The sequence below is a fragment of the Semicossyphus pulcher genome, unplaced genomic scaffold (assembly GCF_022749685.1).
Source record: "Semicossyphus pulcher isolate SPU_LCO1_2020_fin unplaced genomic scaffold, fSemPul1.0.p SCAF_4, whole genome shotgun sequence".
NCBI classification, from domain to species: domain Eukaryota; kingdom Metazoa; phylum Chordata; class Actinopteri; order Labriformes; family Labridae; genus Semicossyphus; species Semicossyphus pulcher.
Window position 1 is genome coordinate 24,444,998 of NW_027211715.1, and position 22,985 is coordinate 24,467,982.

The 22,985-nt window shown below is 38.0% G+C and overlaps 2 protein-coding genes across 2 annotated transcripts; both read right to left on the minus strand.

Moving 5' to 3' along the window:
* Positions 1–1,000: 1,000 nt before the first annotated feature.
* On the minus strand, positions 1,001–4,290 carry ifi30b (IFI30 lysosomal thiol reductase b). The gene is made up of 7 exons (XM_069680162.1): positions 4,150–4,290; positions 2,584–2,772; positions 2,428–2,499; positions 2,260–2,349; positions 1,947–2,099; positions 1,291–1,359; positions 1,001–1,164 (listed from the first exon to the last, which is right to left on the minus strand). Exons 1-7 carry the CDS (start codon positions 4,288–4,290, stop codon positions 1,105–1,107), a joined length of 774 nt encoding a protein of 257 aa, XP_069536263.1. The 3' UTR covers positions 1,001–1,104.
* Positions 4,291–12,389: 8,099 nt separating this feature from the next.
* LOC138607241 (phosphatidylinositol 3-kinase regulatory subunit beta-like) lies at positions 12,390–19,299 on the minus strand. Its single transcript, XM_069679816.1, has 10 exons — positions 19,226–19,299; positions 18,731–18,836; positions 18,421–18,519; positions 16,945–17,125; positions 16,490–16,615; positions 16,171–16,313; positions 15,879–16,055; positions 13,913–13,984; positions 12,994–13,155; positions 12,390–12,791 (listed from the first exon to the last, which is right to left on the minus strand). Exons 2-10 carry the CDS (start codon positions 18,802–18,804, stop codon positions 12,602–12,604), a joined length of 1,224 nt encoding a protein of 407 aa, XP_069535917.1. The 5' UTR covers positions 18,805–18,836; positions 19,226–19,299; the 3' UTR covers positions 12,390–12,601.
* Between the last annotated feature and the right edge of the window lie 3,686 nt (positions 19,300–22,985).

Genomic DNA, 22,985 nt, shown 5'->3' on the forward strand with positions numbered 1-22,985 from the left:
AAAGGGGCAGGTTGCCATGATGCTTTACATTTTGTGGCCCTCTCTTTCACGTCACACACACGGGATGAACCTTTAACAATCTAAGCAGTCAGTGTTATTGTTACACACTTGGCTCCCTGAGAGCAGCCTAGCAGGGATTTAAACTTCAGTGTCTTTCTGAAAAGTTGCTCTGTTCTCTGCGGTAAGCATCCGTTAGCCTTCGTGTTTCAGCACCAACTATGACTCGAAATATTTCATTGTCAGTAGAAACTTCTAGTCCCTCCAGATCACTGACCCGGTCATTTAGAGTGCTGGTATGCTCTTACAGTGGATGCTCACACTTTGAAAAGGCCCCAGTTACTCTGAGCCCCATTATCTTTTGTAGTCTAAATCTTTACTGACGGCCATTTTAACAACCGGACTTTGTATATGATCTAATAATATAAATAATAACCCGAAGCTGCATATCGGCATGTTAGAGCAGCACTGCGGCCCTTTAGAGTACATCAGTGCCAAACAGTGTTCAGTGTGTAGACGAGCAGCAGTCTCGTTATTGTGTTGCGCTGATACTGCCTCCATTAATGTTCACGCTGTCTCGTTTCCTCAGCTCTGTGTCGTGCAAACCTCTATAAAGATATTTATTCTTCAACGTGTCTGTCGAGACAAAGTACTGTAACATAGGACGTTTGATTTTATGTTCTGGAGCCGATAAATCAAGTATACTTTATTACAAGAATGTATACATCTGCCACTCCGATGTTTGTCAAAGAAAATAACTTTATTTTTGTTTCTCATTTTAAGCCAAAAGAGTCTCGGGAGTTCAGGGTGTTTTAAGTGAAAATGCCAATAAATTATATTGAAATTAATCTGACTGGTTGTTCCTGTTTGTCCTTCTTTGATTGGCTGTTAGTGACATGGAAATAACGTTAATCAAAAGCTTCATATAAGACGAGAGTGATTTATTTCACTTTCAAACTACAAGAGGCAAATAAAAACCACTGTATGATTTTACATCCTCACTGTTATCAGCTACAAAACTCCACATGTTGTTAGATCATAAAGGTGTTACTTGGTATGTGTGTAATTTGCAGACAGGAAACATTTTAAAGTTGTATTTGTTTGTGTTCAGCAGAAGCCTCTGTTCAGTCTGACCGCAGCCCCAGTGCAGGCTGGAGGCTTCACCCCCTGGAAACACACACACAGTTACAGTCACATCCAAGAACACAAACAGATAAACTCTCCCAGACTTTTCACTATAACCTTGTGAGACGATGAGGGAGTATATTTAAGACTTTAAGAAATCAAACAAACCTTGTAAAGCTGGCAAACCAAATGGAAGAGGGACGACATCGCCCTGTCCTCGTTCTCATCTGTGTATTCCTGAAACACAAGTTGATGTGTGATGTTTAAATCTGTTCCAGCTTCTAGTAAACACATTTCACGTGTACAAGTCTTCATCAGCAGCTCTCAAGTACAGACACAAAGCCAGAGGTAGTGAAGCAACACCAGTTTTCTTCTGCAGTTTAATCTCCGACTACATTTCCTCCATTATGAAGCAGACCAGTTTGAACGTCTGCAACCAGCATCCGTTGGCAGGATGAGATGATTTTTGACCTTCAAAAGATCTTTGAAGAGATTCTTCTTTACGACTCAATGCCCCCACTTTCCACCTGCACTCTCAAAACTGTTTTTAATCTAATATTTACCATTACAAAAGAAAATTCTTCTCTCTGCAGCTTTCAGCTTTGCACACCTTGTGTCAGACAAACATTTACTCTGCAGCTTAAAAAGTCATTAAGGATGTTACAAGATTTTAAACATTACAAATTCAATCCAAAACAATTCCAAAGAACTTTTTTATTTTATAATACTTGCAGGAATTGTCTGCAAATAAGACCATTAAACTTTGTATCCAGATTGTTAAAAACTAAGAATCCAGTGCCGATACTTATCCATCAGTGTTTTACCCCGTTAAAGGTGACCCAGGGGACGTGTGTGTGTGCTGGACTCAGAGCTCGGGTCATGGCAGCGTTGGCATGAATCAGCTGGTTTCCCAAACCTCCCTTCACACAGGAGTCGACACTGGACCAGGAGACGGAGGGAGCGTACAGCTGCAGACACTGAGAGGACACGACACAGCATCAGCAACACACAGCTTATTATCCAGTTTATTATAACAAGAGACTCTACGGACAAGTATGTAAACAAAACATGTGATGTAACTTATAATAAAGCAGTGTTGCTTTAGAATAAGCGACACTTTTTTCAGTGGATACTCACGGGCCGGGCAGCACTGAGAACATCTGCAGACGACTCCATGCAGTTAATGATCTGAAATGCTGAGTGTCCGGTTAAATGGATGATGCAGGCCTGGGGAACACATCAATCATTTGTTTGTATTCATTAGAATGTGACAGAGATAAAATACAGGCGATGAAACACACAAACCTCAATCATGTTTCCTTTGCATTCAGGCTCTCCGTGCTGACAGGTGAAGGGAGAGTTTGCAGACGGGACCTCCTGCAGGAGAAAGTATATAATACTCACATTTCGTGAAATAATAATAATCGTAAATTATAAACTAGAGGACGAGGATGAGCGTACCTTAGCGTTCCCGTAGGGCACCAGAGTGACGGTCATGATGTCCTGCAGCATGATCCATGTGGGGAAGAGCTGCTGGGTGATGAAGACTCTGCAGGCGGGACACAGACTCTCATAGTACAGAGTGACGGACACTGGAGGAACAGACTGGTTTGGTCTGGTGGCGTTCACCTCCATACACTGCTTCTGAACCTGCAGCACAAACAGAAAAACAAGGATCAAGGAAAGGAACTCTCAAAACATGGTAAAATAAAATGTTATAAAAAGGTTGTGGTCATCATGAAGACTGCAGAAGATGTAGCCAAAAAAAATGCACTATGCAATTTACACATTTTTTAGTCCGGCATTTTAATTTTTCATGTTTCAATATCAGAATATTATTTATGAAAAAAGTGATTGAGTAAATGCACTTAATGGATATCCTCTGCTGCTTCTTACTTTGTCACTAAAACACTTCTTCCAAGTATGTCATGAAGTGGAGGGCAGTGAAGGTAAGAGCACTTGATCCTGTTTTCTTTGAAGGGGATGATGGATACCAACGTTTAGTTTTTAAAATAAGACGACACTACACAACTAAAACATTTAAAGATCCATGGGTTACAGTCTTTTATTCCTTTCACTCTTATTACATCCCTGTGGGCTCTGGTGTACTGTAATTGGGTGTTTAATTCAAGTTTATATTACAGTAGGGCTGCAAAATCATTCAAACTATTATCAAAAGTAACAATATGGCCAAGTGCAATAGTTAAAAGAGAGGGTGAAATTATTTCACTAAACAATATTACTATAAAGTATCAAAGTGCTGCAAAGACACCCTGACCTTCAGTCTTTTTCTTCAGATGTAAGAAATCATATTTGTTTGGTTCAGAATGTCACATTGTTATTTTAGGACCATTTTTCAGTGAAGATTTCTATGCAAAAATTATCATGCCCACAAGTGGGGATTTTTTGATTTTTTCCATCTTGTGCAGCCCTCGATTATTGTCAGATTTAGGTACAAATGAAAATCTTGAGTTGCTAAATTTAATCAACTAAGCATGAAATGTATTAAAGTCTGAACCTGATTAAGCATCACATGAACAACCACTGGTGTTCAATTTCTGAAGCATGACTCTCATTTAAACCCAGAACAGGAAACATGAACTCCACTGAACTCGAATTCAAATGTTTGGGACAACGATGCTCAATGTAAATACTCATATCCAAGTGTTCATTATTTATATGAAATAATACGTTCTCACCCTTTTAGAGAACTTTAAATTACTTTAAAGTTTCAGTTTTTCAGAAATCGAAAAGAAAAAGGGGACCGTTTTAAATTCTCACAAAAAAAAAACTGTATTTGGACCCAAAAGGAATTTGTAAATTTGTACAACCCAGTTTAATAAGACATTGCATTTATTTGCTTCCACACGGTTTCCTTTAAAAATGTAATATTAATATTACTGTGTAGTGGGAAAACTCAGATTCATATAGCCTAAGTTAAAAATTAATCTTAACATTTTGAGCATTTCTGCCGGGATTAACGTGAAAATAGACTCCCCTTGCCCTGATTAGTGTCTATTTACTCACCTTACAGGCTATTGCTATCTCCAGGGACCGACACCACTGAGACGGAGGGTAACGGCAGGACGGTTTGGGGTGAGACATCCCGGAGCTCCCCCGGTCAGCACAAAGGAATAAAAACACAGCCAACAGTCCTGTAAGCTTCATGATCAACATCAGGGGAAAAGTCCACAAAGCCACCGAGAAGAGAGGACTGAAACTGCTCCTCCTCAGAGCCGCCTCATCAGCCCTATCATCAGCTGATTAATGCCAGGTGTGATTGATCGCTGCTGTTGCCTTCAGGGAGACTCGGACATTCCAATAACTGGCTCCACGAATAGGAGAAAAACAACAATAAGTAATATTTGGATGTTTGAATTGTGGATCATCCTCATTTAATCGTGAAGAATTGGATTTGAGTATTAGTGACAAGAATACATGATTAAACACACTACAAAAACTCACAAAATATATAATAAGTTGCTCTAAGTTTATCTCTTTCTAGTGGTCAAACAGAGCAGAACAGGTTCTACTACCATTTACATTAATTTCTAACAAAAAATATAATTACATGTTAGAAAAAGCAAAGAAATTGTCTGATGTTACCATTCTAAACGCCAATTTTACAGATGCACAACTTGATATTGAAATGGAAAAGCAATGCATTATGGGGACTGTAGTTATTGATTGTTAACTTGTTTTCGTTATTAAAATGAAGTTGTTGTTAAATTTTACAATCCAGTACAATAGTAGACACACTTTAGCTGGAAATAACGAAAAAAATTAGTTAAATTAATCAGAGAAAATAACTGGTGAAAGAATCCGTCAATTGAGAAGAGATACGTGTAGAGGAAACGAATCTGCGCCATTTTGGTTTTCGCAGTTTCACCTGTCATGCATTTTGGTTGAGCATATTTGGATTTAGTTACCTTACAGACTTCTGACATCTTTAAATCTGTTTCTGCGATGCTCACCTGGCCTCTGGCATGTTTATTTACTTTTAAAATTCACCAACCGAGCAACGCTATTTTTCATTTTCGTCGAAACGGTTGTTTAACGGTTGTGTCTCAGAAGGCTAGCCAGGGACTGTCAACGTTAACCGAATACTCCTACACCAGACCTCGAAAGGAATACCACCCCGAATAGTTTACTTATTTTTTCGATGACATTATGGAAACTTGGACTATCTCTGAGCTTAATGGCACCGGGGTGCTTTCCTCGTCGATGAAGGCTCGACTGGCTCGACTATGTTGACTGGACTGAACAGCAGATGGGGATCATGGTTAGCTCTTTGCTGACTGAAATGGCGGGACAGGGACGCTCACTGCTAAGAAAACGGTAAGTACCGACTAGTTCCGAATCGTGTCATCTTACCAACGACCCTTTGTACTGCCACTATTGAACAAACTGCCTCAAAAGAATGGGTTATTTATTATTCTCTTGTAACAGTCAGGACGCATTGACGTTCCTTACATATTGTTGTTTCAGCTTCAAGGTAAACTGTTCATAAGCCAGGAACTACATCCGGGGACTGAGGAGCATCATTACCCTGAACGTAGTGCTACAGTTTGCATGGAAAAGTCTAGAAAAGATCCTCTAAAGGTAAAACTAATTTAACTGTAATTGTATTTCTATTCTCAGTGGGGGCAAGGTAACTGAGTAAATTACTGTATTCAAGTTTAATTTGAGATACTTATGCTGTTTACTTTTACTCCAGTATATCCATACCTCAGATGAAATAATTGTACCCTTTACCTTACAACTGTTATTTTACTGAAATAGTATTCACATTATTTAGTAGTATACATGCAAAACATAATATAAACCTAAAAAATGTGATGCATTATTAAAGGCCCCAGGTACCCTCACAGGTGTTTCAGTTAAATTGCTGATTACACATTTTGTAGCTATGCTGGCATTTAAGTCAGGTCATCATATACTTGTGAAAATTATAAAGCTGTAACTTTACCCACAACAAAAACTACATAGAGCCCCTTGAAGTAGAGAAAAATATACTTTATATGTTGTTGCACACAGTAATAAACGTTTTTTTCTTCAACTTCAAAATATACTTTAAATATCTGAGAAGGGGCATATTGCTTTTGCTTCTATCATTCATACTCAAAGTACATTTTGTTCAATATGTATCTCTAGTAGAATTTTGTGTGCAGCCTATGCGAGAAAACTGTGATTCAGGACATGGTTTCTATTAATCTTTGTTTTGTGTACTCTAGCAGTTTTGCTTTAGGCTTATTGTGCCCTTAGTAAATGCAATTTTAGATATGTACTGCTTAGTATTTTAAGGAAAAGTGTTCAAATGCTCAGGTTATGAAAGAATACTCAACAATTATTTGAACGATCATCTGAAATTTATTTTGGGACTTGAAAGTGCATACATAAACAGTGATTTTGTGAAGTGGGTAAACTCACATTTTTCGGCGACAAAAAATAAATGTTTGAAACCATGGAATTTCAATATGACGCCTAAAAGAAACACAAGCTATTTCAAAAACAGCTGAATGTCATTGCATAATTAATACAGTATATAAACATTCACGATAACAGTATTTTCTCACGGCAATAGGCAATTAACAAGGGGCAGCTAAGCAGAATGAAAGGTCCATACAGCCACAAATGCAAAAATAAAAGCCAGAAACATCATTATAACAAGTACAATGTGAACGTGATGCAGAGAGAAGTGGAGGTAATCGATCAAATGCACAGGTCAAAGTGAAACATAGCCTGTCTAGATATATGAAGTGAATGGATTTCAAACATTTAAGAAAGATGATAATGACCTTCCCATCTAACCTTAAGAGTGAGTAAATAACCCCGACTCCCGAAGTGTTGTGGTTTCTGTTTCACAAATGTTACAGCTAGATACCATCATGTTTATGGCATGGAAGAAAGTCGATGTAGATGTGCCATTAACTTATAGCTTACTTACAGGCCTCACTCCTTTAACACAACCTACAACCCCACCAAGCCCTTACTCAACACAACCATTACTATACTTACTAAAATAAATCCATCTTCAATGATACCAAAGCACCAGCACCTCTTATTCTGTACCTACATGACCAGTTCTTTCACTTAGCAGTTTCTAACCTTGTACCTAGACATTACCATTTCTGTATAACAAACTATATACCTTTAACCTTTAACCTACACAACATTGATCTTGACCAAATCTGTAAAAGACTCAAAATTGTATTTTGTGCACTGAACATTAATTGTATCTCTGCCAGTACTGTCATTGTTAGGCAATGAAGTAAGACAAGTAAAAATATTCAAAATATTGTCACTAACTGAATGTAAATCTACAATAAAGATCCTATATGCTACATGTATTTCCATAACTCCAACACACCATTGTTGTCATTCCTGACACCTCACATTATCAAGCCTTTCAATCAAATTCATCAACCCAAATAAATACACTTAATTTACAAGACAGCCGTTAATAAAAGTCCTTTTCTTAAAGCATCCAACTACATCTTATTTGCTTGAAACCAAATATGAGTTAATAGCTGTTATTACTACAACATATGCTAGTTAGGCTGACTTAATCTTCCATGCCATAAATTAACTGCATCTAGCTCCAATTTTATCAAACTTTTAAGAGTTCATCTGGAAGAACAACAACTCTGGTTGATTTAGAATCTCCTTGGTGGGAAGTACAATTGTACATGCATGTTGTCAAATTAATAAAGACAGAAGTCTAGAAATAAAAATCTCAAAGACAATCACTTCATTTTTTTTGGTCGTAAATATGAAACTTACGACGTTTCAAGGTCGACAGGCTAGCTAAATAGCCTATCAAGATAGCTACCTGGGAACCCATTGAGATTTGCATAAGTAAAACGTAATTCTGCTTAAAAGATATTTTCTCTTTCAACACAACATTTTCTACAGCTGTGTATAATACTATTAATATACAACAGCAAATGTACCAAGGTTAACGGTAATTAGGTAGTAGGTTATTAAGAATTAGTTGCGCTAAGAACTACTTAACATAATCATGACACATTTTGAAATATCTTGATGTTACTATTAATTAACAATAAAAGAACATAAGTTGAAAAGAAGCAACAACAGAAGTAGTGCACATGTATGTAGCATTACAAAGTTGACGTGCTTCCTGTGCTACTAAGTGGCCTGATCATTTAAGAAACAAAAAAAATACTTTTCAAAAACTCTTATTAGTGCTTTTTCAGTCCCAGGACATAACATCTCATCAGTAGCTTGTCCACAGTTAGCACCACCACATGTCCACCTGCTTCAGTAACAGGATGGATGTACATAAAGACAGTTAAAGTATCTCCACCTCACATGAGATACTTGTGTGCAAATGCTATGCTTTAAATATAAATGCCACCAAGCAGTGGTGAAGTCTCTGTTTGTGCACAAACTTTATACCTTTTATATGTTTCTGCTACAAAATTAACTGGGATTTGAGTATATAAATATATTTTTCTTATAATTCACAATAGTAAATACATTTATATTTCAAGTTATGCACTTAATTTAGCACTCAATTAATCTGTTCAGTGCGCAACCAATAAAAAATAAATAACTGAAGGGACAGGGCCGACGATTTTGTTTCAGATTCCAGCCCTACATCCCTTACATAATAGTTTTTAAGGTGCATTAATCCATGTTAACTGTATAACAAATCACTGTAAGATAATACCATTAGCATTTTAATTGATATCCAGTAAGATTTAAAATCACAATGTCATGACAGCAGCAGTGAGTCATGTATCCCTTAAGTTGACAAATTCCATCTATTTTCTTTTTGAACCACTGATACAGAGTCCTCATTTCTCCAGGCCTAGTGTAGAACTGTTTTACAAAACAAGCATGAACAGCTGACCAAAATGTAGCGCCCTCTGTCCACAAACTATGCAATGCATCACTTGACACTTCACTTCTGTTCAACACAATTTCAGGATGCATGTGGTCACAAGCACAACAGACCACACCCAGCATTTTTTCTTTGATAAAGACAATATCAAAGTATCGCTCATATTGTTAACAGACAGGTGACAGTGAATAGTTGCATTTAAACAAAACCACAGCATTGAGTTCTTAGCACCAATGATGGAGACAAAACGGGGGGAAAAAGAGAAAGTTTCACAGAATACGGCTAACCCTTAAAAAAAACAAAAACCTGTGAATTTATAGTACCAGAACTGGTTTCAAACAGTATCTAGCCTCAATGTCCGTTTTATAATATGTAATACATGTAATACCTACGTCATCTGTTACACACTGATGGCATGCAAAGCAAACATTTACACCTTCTCACTGCCACCAAGTAGGAATTGGACACAATTCTTCCAACTGCTTTCTTGGCAATAAACATTCTGACAAAACTGCTTACTTAGTGTGCGTACACAACAAGCAAGTAAAAGCAAGTTTTTGACTAATGCTTGCCAAGAGAGAAGTGCATTTAAGGTGACTCATTAAACAGGAAAAACATTTTAAAAAATAACAATGTTGTTATGAAACCAGTGACAAAATATGACACCAACTTCGGTTTTGTGTGACATTAATGGGTAACTTAAGCTAGCAATGCTTTATTTAAATCCTCCTATATTTCCCCATATAAAAATACTTTGACTGATTCACTGAAGTCTGGGCAATATGACAATATATATATTGTTAAAACAGTATGGAAATGTCTATCGTATATCGTCTCTATCGCGATGTCACAAAACAAGCAGCTGAACTGCTTTACGGCAATTTTCACATCATTTTGACAATGCTTTACGTTCTACACTAATCCTTGCATGTGGGAGTGAACCTGGAGCGAACCATAGAGGGATGCGCTGTTTATTAACATGGACATGAACGTGCAGAAGAGGGCTCAGGCTCAGCCCAAACGGAAACAGTAATTTAACAAATTTAACTATTTGTTAAATTACCTGAAAACATGCTATATCTTGATATCGTTATTGTGATATGAAAAATCCCATATCGTAATATAGGGTTTTGGCCATATCGCCCAGCCATAATTCACTGTAACCTGTAAGTGCCACTTCAATAACCAAAAGTGCACTAATAATGGAGTTCCTGCTACCTAACAAGGACCGTATGTTCATTGATAGGCCTAAAATGTAAACAATTTTATTTTAAAAATGAGATATTAATTGAATATACCACACCCTTTTAGGAGAAAAAAATGCTCTCATATCTTCTGTTGCTGTGTACCATCATATCACAAAACAATGAAGTTCGAATTATACATCTCTCGCGTTTAACAACAATATACTCTATTTGGTCCCCTAAAGCTGGAAAATTGTTGAGCTAGAAGCTAATTAGCCAGCTAGCTATCATGCTTGCAATGTTAAGCAGTCAAGTTTACAACTCTTTGGCCAATCATTAAATGTAAATACACTGAGGTAATAGTCGTTCTTTAAAGCCACTTTTGACGTTATTACATTTTAAACCTCTTTGTCTTTAGTTTTTCTTGGTTAGGTCAAAATTATTAAAATTATGAGCCTTTGTTTTTCTTGTTATTCTCTATTTAAAGCTTCATATGAATTTTAAACCCAGGTATATAGGCCCATATCTCGTCTACAGTTTCTCATGTCAAATGTGATGCAACTTCTAATATGGCATCTGCCAGGGGAATAAGGTCCATTTTCCACCCATTGTTACTGTATGATTAAATCTTGTAATATTTTAAAAGCAGTCAGTTAAAGAAAAGCAACTGGCCTCCATGATGAATACTCTAGAGTATATGTGATATTTTAGCCTCATATCCAGCTAAACACACTATCATGTACTCATGTAGGAGGACTACTGTCCTGAGTGACAGAAAGAAAATAATGACGGCTGAAACAGGAACATTTAAGGGCACTTTTCAACCAGAATCTGAAATCGTAAATACCTGTATATTATCACTCCACATCAGGCTCCAGAGACTAATTTGAATTCAGATCTCTGAGCCCCCCCCAAAAAAAAAAAGATCAAATAAACAGCTCTCTGACTCATCTCAGATTGATCTGAAACAGAATGATACTTCACACATACTTTAGTAATTGTGCTTTTTTGGGATTTATAGTTCAAAATGTTTATCTACACAACACTCAGAAAGGCTTTCAGTATTCACATGTGCCTCTTGTTTGTCGCGTCACAGTTAATACCTTCTTATATATTGTATCTAACAAATAAAAGTGTTTAATTTAGCTTCAAGCAATACATAAATTACATAAGCTATACCATGATTGTCCAGTTTTTTTTTTACAAACTATTATCATTTGTGAGCAAAATAATTTGAAAGATGCTATGATGAACAAAAAAATGTAGAGGTAGAATCCATTAAATCCTATTTTGTCTCTTTTGTCATGTCCTGAAGATATGGTGGAAATGTGCAGAATGAAGGCATGGGTGCTTTTGCTGGTCAAAACTAAAAATTCCCACGTCAGTAAGAAAATAACTTTTCTATTTAACTTATCCCAACCAGCAACATCCATATGTGAAAATCAGTGTCACGGTGCATTATTACTCTCATGTCTGTGCCTATGTGTGTCCTGGTTGTCATGTTTTAGATAAAGTGCTTGCGTCTCTCCTCAGTTTCTACACTAGCCACATGTGCTGGGCAGTGCAGAGTCCCGTCCTGAGCTCAGTTAACCAGAAGCACCTTAAAATCTCCAACTACACCAAATATATGGGTTTTATAAGTGAAGGAATTTACTTAAGCTTAAGAATTGAATTAGTTTTAAAGGACTATGGACTGACAGAGCATAGATTTTCATTGCTTGGCAAAAACATTTCAGAAATGTTTGAAGCAATTTTGAGTCCCCAAATCTGGGGACTGTGACTTTTGATACTGTTTGAAACACTATATTGGCATCTTAAATATTTATGAATTCTCAGTTTCTCTCCACAAGGTAAATTGAACATAATTTTTATTCCTGGTAATGTTTTGGGGATTTGTTAACTGTTGTCCCGAAGTAGTTTAGTTTGGGTTTTCTGAGATCTAGATACACAAAACCTTTGTTACTCTTATATTGTCGCAATAACAACTACATTGGAAAAATTTGATTTTTGATATTAACAATATCAGCTTTGAAAGAGCAATTAGATTATTCAAAGCAGCAGTCTGGGTTTGACTGCAGACTGTGACAATCTGACTCAGTTGAAAAGGTAATGCCTGGAGTTAACTAGGAAACCTTTCTATTTAACCAACCAGCTGACAACTAAGCAAAACTACTGTGCAAAAACCTGTTCCAAATAAATTCATAAAGCATTTCACTGATTGTTTTTTGGTTGCTTTGACATCTTACCAGTGTAGAATTTTAAGATATATAAACCAAACACTGAAACTGTATCTAAGAAATTTTGGTAAGGTGACAACACTAACCAGTTCCCTGTTAGAGCCTGGTAACAGTGTCCATATTGGTGCGTCCTCAGTGCTGTTACAGTGAAGCTTTGGGAAAGCGCCGTCAGGGTGGCGTGCTGGTGTGTCTCAGCTGGGCTGCTGGCTGAGAGCGGGCCAGGCCAGGGTTACATTCAGCTGCTGGTTGTGTTGGATCAGGGATGTGTGTCGATAGTGGAGGACCAGCTCCCTCAGCGAGGAGTAGAGGTTGTAGGGCTCAGCGAAGCCGTACCCTGTTGACGTCCTGTAAATCACACAGTGCTTCACATCCCCATCCACACTGCAGGAGAGGAAATACCGTCAATTCCTCTGCATAGTTAAAATTTTCAACAAATCAGACATATCATACATATTAAAATGTATTCCCCCTTAGTCCATCATGGGCAAATGTATAAATTGAATTTACACTGCCCCTGCCTTGGGTAAAAATATAGGATAATTAGGATGAAATTGAAATACGTAAAATGTCTGATGGTACTCACACAACAGAGCAGGCAAAGGAGCCTCTTTGAGTCTGGCTGTCTCTAATGACGAAGGTCCCGTCCCTCCTCCCCTTTAGCAGCTCCTCTGCCTCCTTACGTCTCATGCCTCCAACGTACCAGCTCCTCTCCTCCCGGTGGCTATCGTCTGCCAGGGTGTACGGGCTAGGGGATGTTTGGGAGGTGGTTTGTTAGATTAGTTATATTTCTGGCTGACCGCCGGGGTCAGCCCTACACATGGGTCTGTATGTGACTGACTGACGGACGGACGGACGGACGGACGGACGGACGGACGGACGGACGGACGGTACTTTCAGAGCCATAGAGAGAGAGAGAGCGTTGCGACATCGCAATGGCGGATCATGGAGCATATTGGACCTCCTCTGAAGCGACTCTCTGTCTATATGGCTCTGGATACTGGCGTGATGGCTCTGGCTCACACCGTCAAGGATTTCACACGGGCTGCGGCTTCAGCTGGGCTGATCCAGCTAGCCCCGTCTTTTCTACATGATTTTAACCTTAATAAAGGCCATGAACAATTTGAATATTTTGCTTGCTATAGTTTGCTTTATAAATGTAATTTAAATTTATTATATACAGGAACGAATGAAGAGGTGTCTGTGCAAGTGTCAATGATAATTAGGCTAATAAAAATATAGATGAATCACTCTTCACTTTACCTGGCTGTTTGCCATATCCAGGGGTAGTTTCGGGTGTTAGTTTTAAAGGTTTCCGTGGGTTGTTTTCAATTAAAGTATAGCAATGGAAAAAAAGATGTATTGTGTGTAACATTTATATTTAGTAGGCTAACTAATAAATGAAATAGCTAAAGATATTTCTGTTCATTCTGCTGTCTTCTGTATTAATTAAAACATTTATAAGCTCATTCATATATTTGACATGGAAAAATGAGGATACTCACTCTTCTTCTTCATTCCTGAGACCAAGCCAGTCATTTATCTGGCTCTGTTTAGTGCCTTGTTGGGTGAGCCAGCTGAAAAATGGACAAGAAGTAGTTAAATAAACTTTAATATGTGTTCAACATCCTCCAAGATGCACATAATACATGACTCTTTAACAATATAGAAGAGCTTTGCATTTAAAAGTTAATAGTGAATTGTAGTGTTTTAAATATACAACAGTTTACACCACATGTTGTCAGAAGACAAATGTGTTCATATTAACTGTTATACCATCAAACTGCATGCTATGTAGAGCTTGCTCTCTGTCGCTTGCTGCAGTTAATTCAAGAAAAAAGTAGATTAAGTGAGACTTGGGTAACATTGTAACAAGTTTGCAATTTTCTTTTGTCAAACTCATACTTCAAGCATCGGTTATGTGACTGTATGAATTACCAATATTATTTCCAGATAGCCCGGTCCTACATTGCTAGCTTGAATCAAGTTCAGCAGTCAGTTGATTTAATGTTTGCTATTAAGTTTGTTTTGCGTCACCATTCAAGACGCTGGCTGTAAAAGACAGACTGGACTTTCAGAAAGAACTTCTCAAACAGGAATGGCATATTTTCAGAGAAATGGGAAAGTAAGCTAGAATGACAGTCTTCCTGTCATTAACAGGCTCATGATAAAGCCCCATTCTGATCATACTGGAGGTCCACAGCTGTGACATCATAGAAGAGAACAGCTGACTGCTTTTCTATGTTTATAACTCAGCTGTGTCACTGGTATGTGATGGACTTATTGGACTAAAGATTTTATCAGTCATATTTCGGATGGATGTCATCTCATTTTGGCCTGTTAGCTAATTAACCAGATTTGCACTGTGGTTTGAGCCCCCAAGTGGGGTCACCTGATAGCCATGCTGGGGCTAGTTGTGCGACAAAGAATGATGCACCTACTTAATGAAGTAAATCCAGAAGATGTGCTCACTCACAAACACTGGTTAATTTCTCTGTCACCTCTTACTCTGTAGTACATACTAGGTGGCAACATTCTCAGAATCAATTATTTAATTAGACTTACAAATATGAATTTACGATTCCTTTCAATCTTTGATTTTTATGTTTTTTAAGTACTGATGGCTTTCAGGTACAGCGCAAATTATATAGTTCACTGTAAATGCCAAAATTAGCAAAAAGACTAGTTTAAAGTGTACTATAGATTTCCATGATGTAAGCAAGTCAATTACATTGAGCAGAATATAGACATGGGAAGCAACAAAGTCGAACATGGTAACAGCAAATTCAAATTGGATATCCCAAGTCAGGATTTATAAATGAAGGATTTTCAGATTAAGATATTTGGGATATGCTGATATTTTTGATGTTATAGGAATATTCTTTGGCATTCTGAAAATATTGGTCTCAGGGTATTTTAGTGTAAACTAACTATCCAACAGTGTAAGGCTTTGGTTAATCACAGTATGTACAACTGCATGTAAGTGGGAATATTAGTGGAACATAGATTTTTATAAGCCATATAAAGAGCTTAGCAGGATTATTGTATTTTTCGGAACAAGGGCCAAAACTGGAGTATTTGCATATTATGCATGTAAATGTGTTTTTTATGACGTTACTGTTATACTATCAAGTCTCAAGAGGAAGGTTAAATGCTGCCAAAACTGTGGCTTCGTTCTCATGAAACAGTTTCTGTTTTTCTCCATCATCTCTGACTTTAGCAGTGGGCATTGCTTCAAAGCTTTAGGCACCCATAAGCTCCGCTGTCGACTTTTAAGTTTCCTTTTTTTACATTGGTGTGCGCAAATAGACGGCCCATCCTATAATTTACTGATACTGACTTTGATTTTTATCAATTGTCTATTTTTGAATCAAATCCTTTATACCTGTAGTTCATACTGTGCACTAAGTTTTCAGGGGTTTTTTCTCCACCAGTGTAAAATCTAGAACGTTGCTGGAGGGTTGAACTTACAGCAAGTATTGATCTCTGATCTTCCTGAGCTGCACGAGGCCAGGCTTCAGGCTGTTCATCTTCCTGTCGACCTCCATGTGAGCCAACGCCTTCATTCTCAGCTCCTCCTCTAACTTCTTCTTGCTGCTGTGGATCTCCTCCACCCTCGACTGCAGCTCATCTGAATTGTTTTGAATTCTGTAGGGAGAAAGAAAGAAAAGAGAACTTGGCAAACAATTCAGTGTGTGATAGTTTGTTGTGAACGTGCTGAATGACAAAAAAGGAAAGAGGGTGTGGGTATTGAAAGGCATACTTGTCAGTTTCTTTACTGTTGTCTAATGTGAGGAACATGTCTATGTATTCTTTGCTGTAACGTTCTTGTGTTTCACACTCCTCCTCAAAGATCCGTATGATTTCACTGAAAGCCTCGATGGCTGTTCGCTTGCTCTGCAGTTCCTAAGAAAGAAGGAAAGGAAACAAATCCTTACTTTCGCATGCAAGTTCTTACAGTTGCGGCTCTGTTTTGGTAAAGCAACCAGAAGTCAAATATTGAATTAAAACATTATCTTAACTGATAAAAGCACATGTGTATTAAGTGAAATTAAGTCTTTGTAATTAGGATGCTGCTTTACCTGGGATGTTTGGTTAAACTTCTCGTACAGATGGTCATACTCTTTGCTCTTCTCTTTGTATTGTTCCTGAAGTACCCTCAGTTGTTCTCCAACTGCATCAATGTCAACTTCCATCACAACCTGCTGCTTCACAGACGAGAATGTAAAAGATATAAAGGACTAATTCTGTTTCAAAACTCTTATGATGCATTTAGGTATGAGGCATTTTTCATTTTATTTCTACTATTTCTAATTTTTGACAATTGAAAACATCCTTTATGAACTCCTTCCATGCATGTTATCCTTGTCACTAGCCAAGACCACAGAAAAGCAGAAAGAATTTCAAATAAAACTCCAACAAAAACAAACAAATATCGCTTCTTCAAATACAAAATATTGACATGTAAGCTTAATATGGAACAATTTTCACATCACACTATATTGGGTATCAAACATCTGCAGCCTCATGTACCCACCTGCTGGTATCTGGATATGGGATAGAGTAGCCGTGTGTCCAGTTTAGAGTTGTACTGGGCCAGAGACTTGTTCTGGTAATACTGGATCAGGTCCACCATAGAGAGAAAGATCAGTGGCTCGGAGAAGCCGTACTTTCCCCCATGATGGAAGATCTTAATCAGTCTGTTGGAGCCATCTTTTCTGCAAAAATATTAGCATAACTGTCGTGTCAAGGGGGCAATACTGTCAATGAAAGTACACGAAATAAGAATCTAAAGATCTTAGTACTTAAATTTTTGGAATTCTTCTTGTCAAAGGGAAGTCCCCCTTAGAGATGCACAGATCCTCTGTTGTTATAAGACCAATACAGACTCAGATAGCTGGATTGTGACAATAGGGCAGATGTATTTAATTCCTTTCTAGGTTTGTCTACGTGCTATGTCATGCATCAGCAAGACGGGAGCTACCATGTGTCGTCTGTGAAGGAAATATTTCACACTTGCCCAACCAACAACTTCTGCGGCCACTTGCAATATCTGCGAAGCTAATGTTTCTAGGGATGGTGATAGCACTGCAAAATGTAACACACCCAACCTAATCAAAGCTCCACAGAGAATTTAAACATTCTGGCAAGTGGAAATGTTCACGTTTCTTGTGTGTGATTCAGAAATGTAATGGGTACTGAAGAACTCGAGAACAAGTGTTGCATGTGCAAGATATATATATATACAGAAGCAGCCGGGCAGCATTACGCTTGTGTGATCAGTGCGGGATGAATTTAAGATATGAAAATATGAGAGGCATTTCTTATTGGGCTCAAACATTGATGTAACTGCATTGTCTTTACCACCCAACTGAAGTCCATCACAGACCTTTGCTCGGATGCCAACATCGAACCAAAACAGAGTCATCTCACACTCAAAATTCACACCTTTTCTAAATTAACTGTGGAGAAAAAGCAGCAGGTTGGCGCCTTTAGTATACTGTGTCCCAATACCCACTGCCTGATCTCAGCCAGTAAATGAGAAAATACAGACTTAAAAGCTAAAAACAGCTTGGGGGGGTCACGGTTATACTTTTGGCTGGTACAACACGACTGAGACGCGTCTTGTCTAGACAGAGTGTTCTGTTGCTGACAGCAGGAGTTTGTGCCAAACTCTTATCAACAAAGCTTTCTGTCTGAAACCTGGTCTGTCCTGAGTCAACTATAATTGGAAAGAAATAAGGAAATATATAAAGTTACACTTGAAAACCGGTTAAACTAAATTTAGCCTTTGAAACAAGTAAATATCAACTGACCTCAGACCGTATGTACTTTATATTAGGGTAAACAGCCTCTCACACTCAGTATGCATTTCATAATATTAGCAGTTCAGAGATATAACTTTTTATTACCTTTAAAGAAATGAATGATGCCCCTGAACAATTGTACTTGATACCATGTGATAATTGTAGAAAATCCTTTGTACACAACACAGACTTAAAATAGCAGTTACCTTAGTGTGAGCGTGTATTCCCCCTTCACCTTGCTGGTAGCATCTCGAACCAGGAACGTTCCATCAGCAGTGTTTCTCATCATCTCATTTACTTCTTCTCTGGACAATCACAAAGGATATTAAAGCTTTAGTAAAACTTTTCATGTACGAGTTTAAGGAAAAATGAAACATAATAAGCTATTTTTATATTGTAAACACTTTTATTATTGTCAATTTGAAATATATTTGCTCAGTAACAGATTAATGTTCTGTATAATATTAGCAGGAAATAAATCCAATCATTCTCACTACATATGAACATTTTCAGTACCTTGAGATATTCCCCCAGTACCACTCTGCCTCAGATAGATGGTTGTCATCAGAGCTGGAGCCGCATGCTGCCATAGCTTTGGTTATGTTGTTCTTAGGTTGAACTTCTGCACACAGAGACAACAAAACTTCTGGTTACATATACAGAATTATAAAAACAAAAATACAGAGATTCCAGTGGGCAGGCGTGCCTATTTTATTCTATCCAAAATTGTGGCCACCAGTTATTCTTGACATTCATTCTTTAGTATTAAAGATTATCTCTGTACAAGATAAACAACCAACGTCTCCATCTCATTATAAAACCATCAACAACAGATACTGTCCAGGGTTAAAGTTAGATTTAGAACATGACAAAACTAAGAAACAGGAGAGACAGAAAAGGAGTTAGATACATGAACGATGCCTGTATATTTTCCCTAGCATGTATTTTATGTGCTACAAAAAAAATCTGTTACGCTTCTGATAAGCAGAACAGAGAGATGCTGGAGAGTACCTCCTTCCTTGGTGATGTTGGTTCTTGGAGCATGAAACACATCATCTTGATCAACAGGGGAGGAAAGGTCCTGCAGGAACGCTGTCAGGGAGCAAGACTGAGCCTCGCTGTCGTTTTGGCCCATCTCAGACTCCAAGAACTCTGCAACGTCAACCGTACAGCGACCTGGTGTTACTTCTAGTTTGAGTCAAGGCCAGCCTGCATTTGGCTATCTGCACTTTGTGGCTGCTCAGCACACACTGCTGGCCCATTGACAAGGACTCCAGAGGGAGATATCGTTGTGTTGCTTAGTCTTGCACCATGTGGGAGACTCTGTCCAGACTAGTCTGCTGACAGGTGACACTGTCTGACTGCCTAAAATACCAGAACGGGCACTCCTCACTGATCAGGCACACTGCTTAGTGCTCGACCTCGCCTTGCCTTGCCTCTTCTCGCCATGCCTCTTCTTGCCTAACAAACAACAGCTGTCTGCCTGCGAGAAGCCATGTTGGCCTGAAGGACTGGCGCTGATGTGCCACTGGGTGTGTTTGCATTTATTGGCCCTGTGTGTGCTAATGTGGCATTAGGGTAGCAAGGGAAGGTGAGAACCTGTCTGTCAGGCATGGCATCTATGTGTGAATTGTTTTTGTTTACCAGTCTGTAGCTATACACACATGCACCAAGGTACAGTATGTGTGTGGTGAGGGGTGTGCTGCTAGCAGTTGATGTAAATCATCCCTTCAGCACTTGTGATGGCATGCCTGAAGGTGCATTAAATCACTGCTGCAGAAGGAGCTGTATGCTGGAGGAATCATATGTATGCCGTTGTAAATTGAGAAAGGGGGTAAACTCATTAACCCAAGGGTCACAACAGTGAAGCGCTGTCAAAACTTGCCTGACATACAAAACAAATAAAACCACCATTTCTCTTGTAGTTAGTGAAATTCTCTAGAACATTAATCTGCAGTCACTTCAATAGTCTGTTAAGAAATAAATCCTGCATCATATTTACTAAAATTTTTCACAACTTTTTTGAAACTTCAGACAGCTAAATGTTTTAACTGAGTTCTACACAGTTTAAACAAATATAACAATAACTTTATTGATAATGAAAGGGAAGTTGAAAGTTGAAATGAGGATGGTTGCAATGCTTCTGAACATTTGTAGTTGATTTTCTCCTGTATTTTTAGGATAACAGTCAGTAAACCTTGATTTTTGTTTAAATCAAAGGACCATATTATTTAAATGCAAATTTAACATGTTTCATGCCCATCCAGGCCTTGGAAAAGGGAACATTTCCTTAAAGATAAATGTGGCTTTTTGGTTTGACTTGGAAATGGTTGTTGCACATAAAGGATGAGAAGACACTTTAGCATCTCTGTCGAATAATTGTTTCCTTATAATGTCCTCACCTGTGTGCTATGGTTGTTCTAAGGCAACACAAACAGTATTCTTATTAAAGGTATGTCAGTTTTAATGCTTTAAAAGACCTTTAATTCTTACCTTGAATTGCTGGTGAAGGCTCAGGCCTAGTATCCGCTGATGCGTCTTTCCGCTGTTGTGATTGGTCGAGCTGTGATGACATCGTAACAGGAAAGACAGACTCAGGCTCAGGATTATCCACCATATGGTTGGTGCCCTCGCTGATGACCACATCATCATCCCTTAGATGGAGGGATGCTAGTGATGATGTTGGGATATCAGCTGGCTGAAGCTCAGTGTCCTCAGCACAGTCTTTGCTGTCGAACGCACTGAGCTGGAAACCCTCCTTCGCCATTTTCACAACACACACTGAAAAGTCCCGCTAGGTTTTTATTGAGGTGGTGAAGCAGCAGGATGGTAGGTGCCAGGGTGCTGTTGATCACATACTATCAGCTTACAGTCGCACTCATGGCTGAGGAGGGAGAGGGTGACTGTGCAGAGTTCAAGGCTGCCCTGTGTTTTGGAGGTAGAGTACGTTCCTCAGCCTGAACCCCCAGTTTACCCTCATCACAGAGCAGAGCGAGGACATTGCCAGTAGATCCTGTGTTTTCGCTTTCATATACAGAGGTTTCTATACTAAGGTGCTGCTCTGCTTGACAGTCGTTCACCTAAAGGGATCCATACCTTGGAGTTACCCAGAACAACCTTAGGTGGTTACTGCACCGCTGAGTGCCTGCTACATAGAAACCTTGACATCAGTTATCGAGCTGTAAATCCACTGGAGAGTGACAGACTGAAGCACGATGGTCTGATTTCTCCCTCAAGGACTCACACATCATCTCATATCAGAAAACCTAAAACAAAATAGATACAGAGTTCAAGAATCAATACCGTATAATGGAGAAATAATCATATTCTGCATAACAACACCTGGCCAATTAATCGTGTAATAATCAGCAATGTATTCTCTGATATGTTATTTTTCTATTTGAGGCATTAACCCTAGATTTATTGCCCCTTTGTGTTTCAGACTTCCTGCTAGTTTTCTTACTTACTACACCATAGGCGACTGTTTGGTGTTACATAGTGTAGGGGGTAAGACAATATTTGTAGCCATTATAAGGATGGTCTGTAGGGTTGGTTGAGCAAGATGCTATGTTCCATATTCATTCACACATCTTGAATATCAAACAGTTCTGGGAATTTACTTTATGTTAATTTTTCTAGTTTATTTGCATTCATAAAACTGGGAAATGTATACATATAAAAACAATACATTCACAATACAACCAAAACTTAATACATAGAATCTTTTAGGGTTTTCATAGTTTTTGCATGAGGAATTACCTTATTTGTCATTATGATTCACTTGATTGATATGTAATCAAAGCTTTGAATTTATTTCCCAGAAAATTCACGATATTACAAAATATCTGTTTACAGTATATCGGTTTCCAGACTTACACATATCAGCCCCTCTTAATGTTCACTGTCATCAGGAGGAGCAGATTAAGACCAAACTGTGTGCAGACATCAGTTATACCAAGCACAAGTCAGAGTCACAATAATCCCTCAAATGTATTTTGTAGTTTTTGGTAAAACTTGGAAGAAATTCCCAATGCTAAATAAAAACTACAAATCAGAAAATGCTGTTCTACAAAAGGTCACAAGTAATTAGTAAAATGTTAGAGGTTAATTTGGAAATGTAATATCCCCTTTCTGCTCATCAGACAAGATCTGCTCTGACAAAATAACCAGAACCATAATAATGAGAATTAGCTTTTTTGTTCTCGGACAGAACATCAGAACATCAGAACATCTTACATCCTGGCAATTTAATTGTGATCCTCACTTGTTATCAGTTGAATAAATAATTATAGTATACTACATATGGGATTTCCTGGATTTTATAGGACTTTTCATTTTGGGAAGTCTGTGTACACTACTTTTTATGTAATACCTGTAAAGTGTTGTATCATGAAATCCATTACATGGTAAAGAATTTGTGGGGACTATGCTTTAATCCTCTTCTTCTCCCCAGCCTCTGGGATTAGTCAGCGCTTTATTATCCTCCTATAGCTTGAACAATTCGATCCTATCGAAGGGACATCAGGGATGGGATAACGTCTGTCTGCCCTAAACGACAAATTACTAACTTTATTTAAATCAAAATGCATTTTTGACCAAATGTATATGTTGTTGTTTTTTTCAAACATGATTTAGCTGATTCTGTGGAAAAAGAAAAAAAAAATATATATTTTTTTTTTTACCAAAAAATGTTATCTCACTCAAATTTCTACTTCTACAAATAGACAACTAAGGCTTTTTAGATTTTATTCTTTTTTTATTTGATGTATAA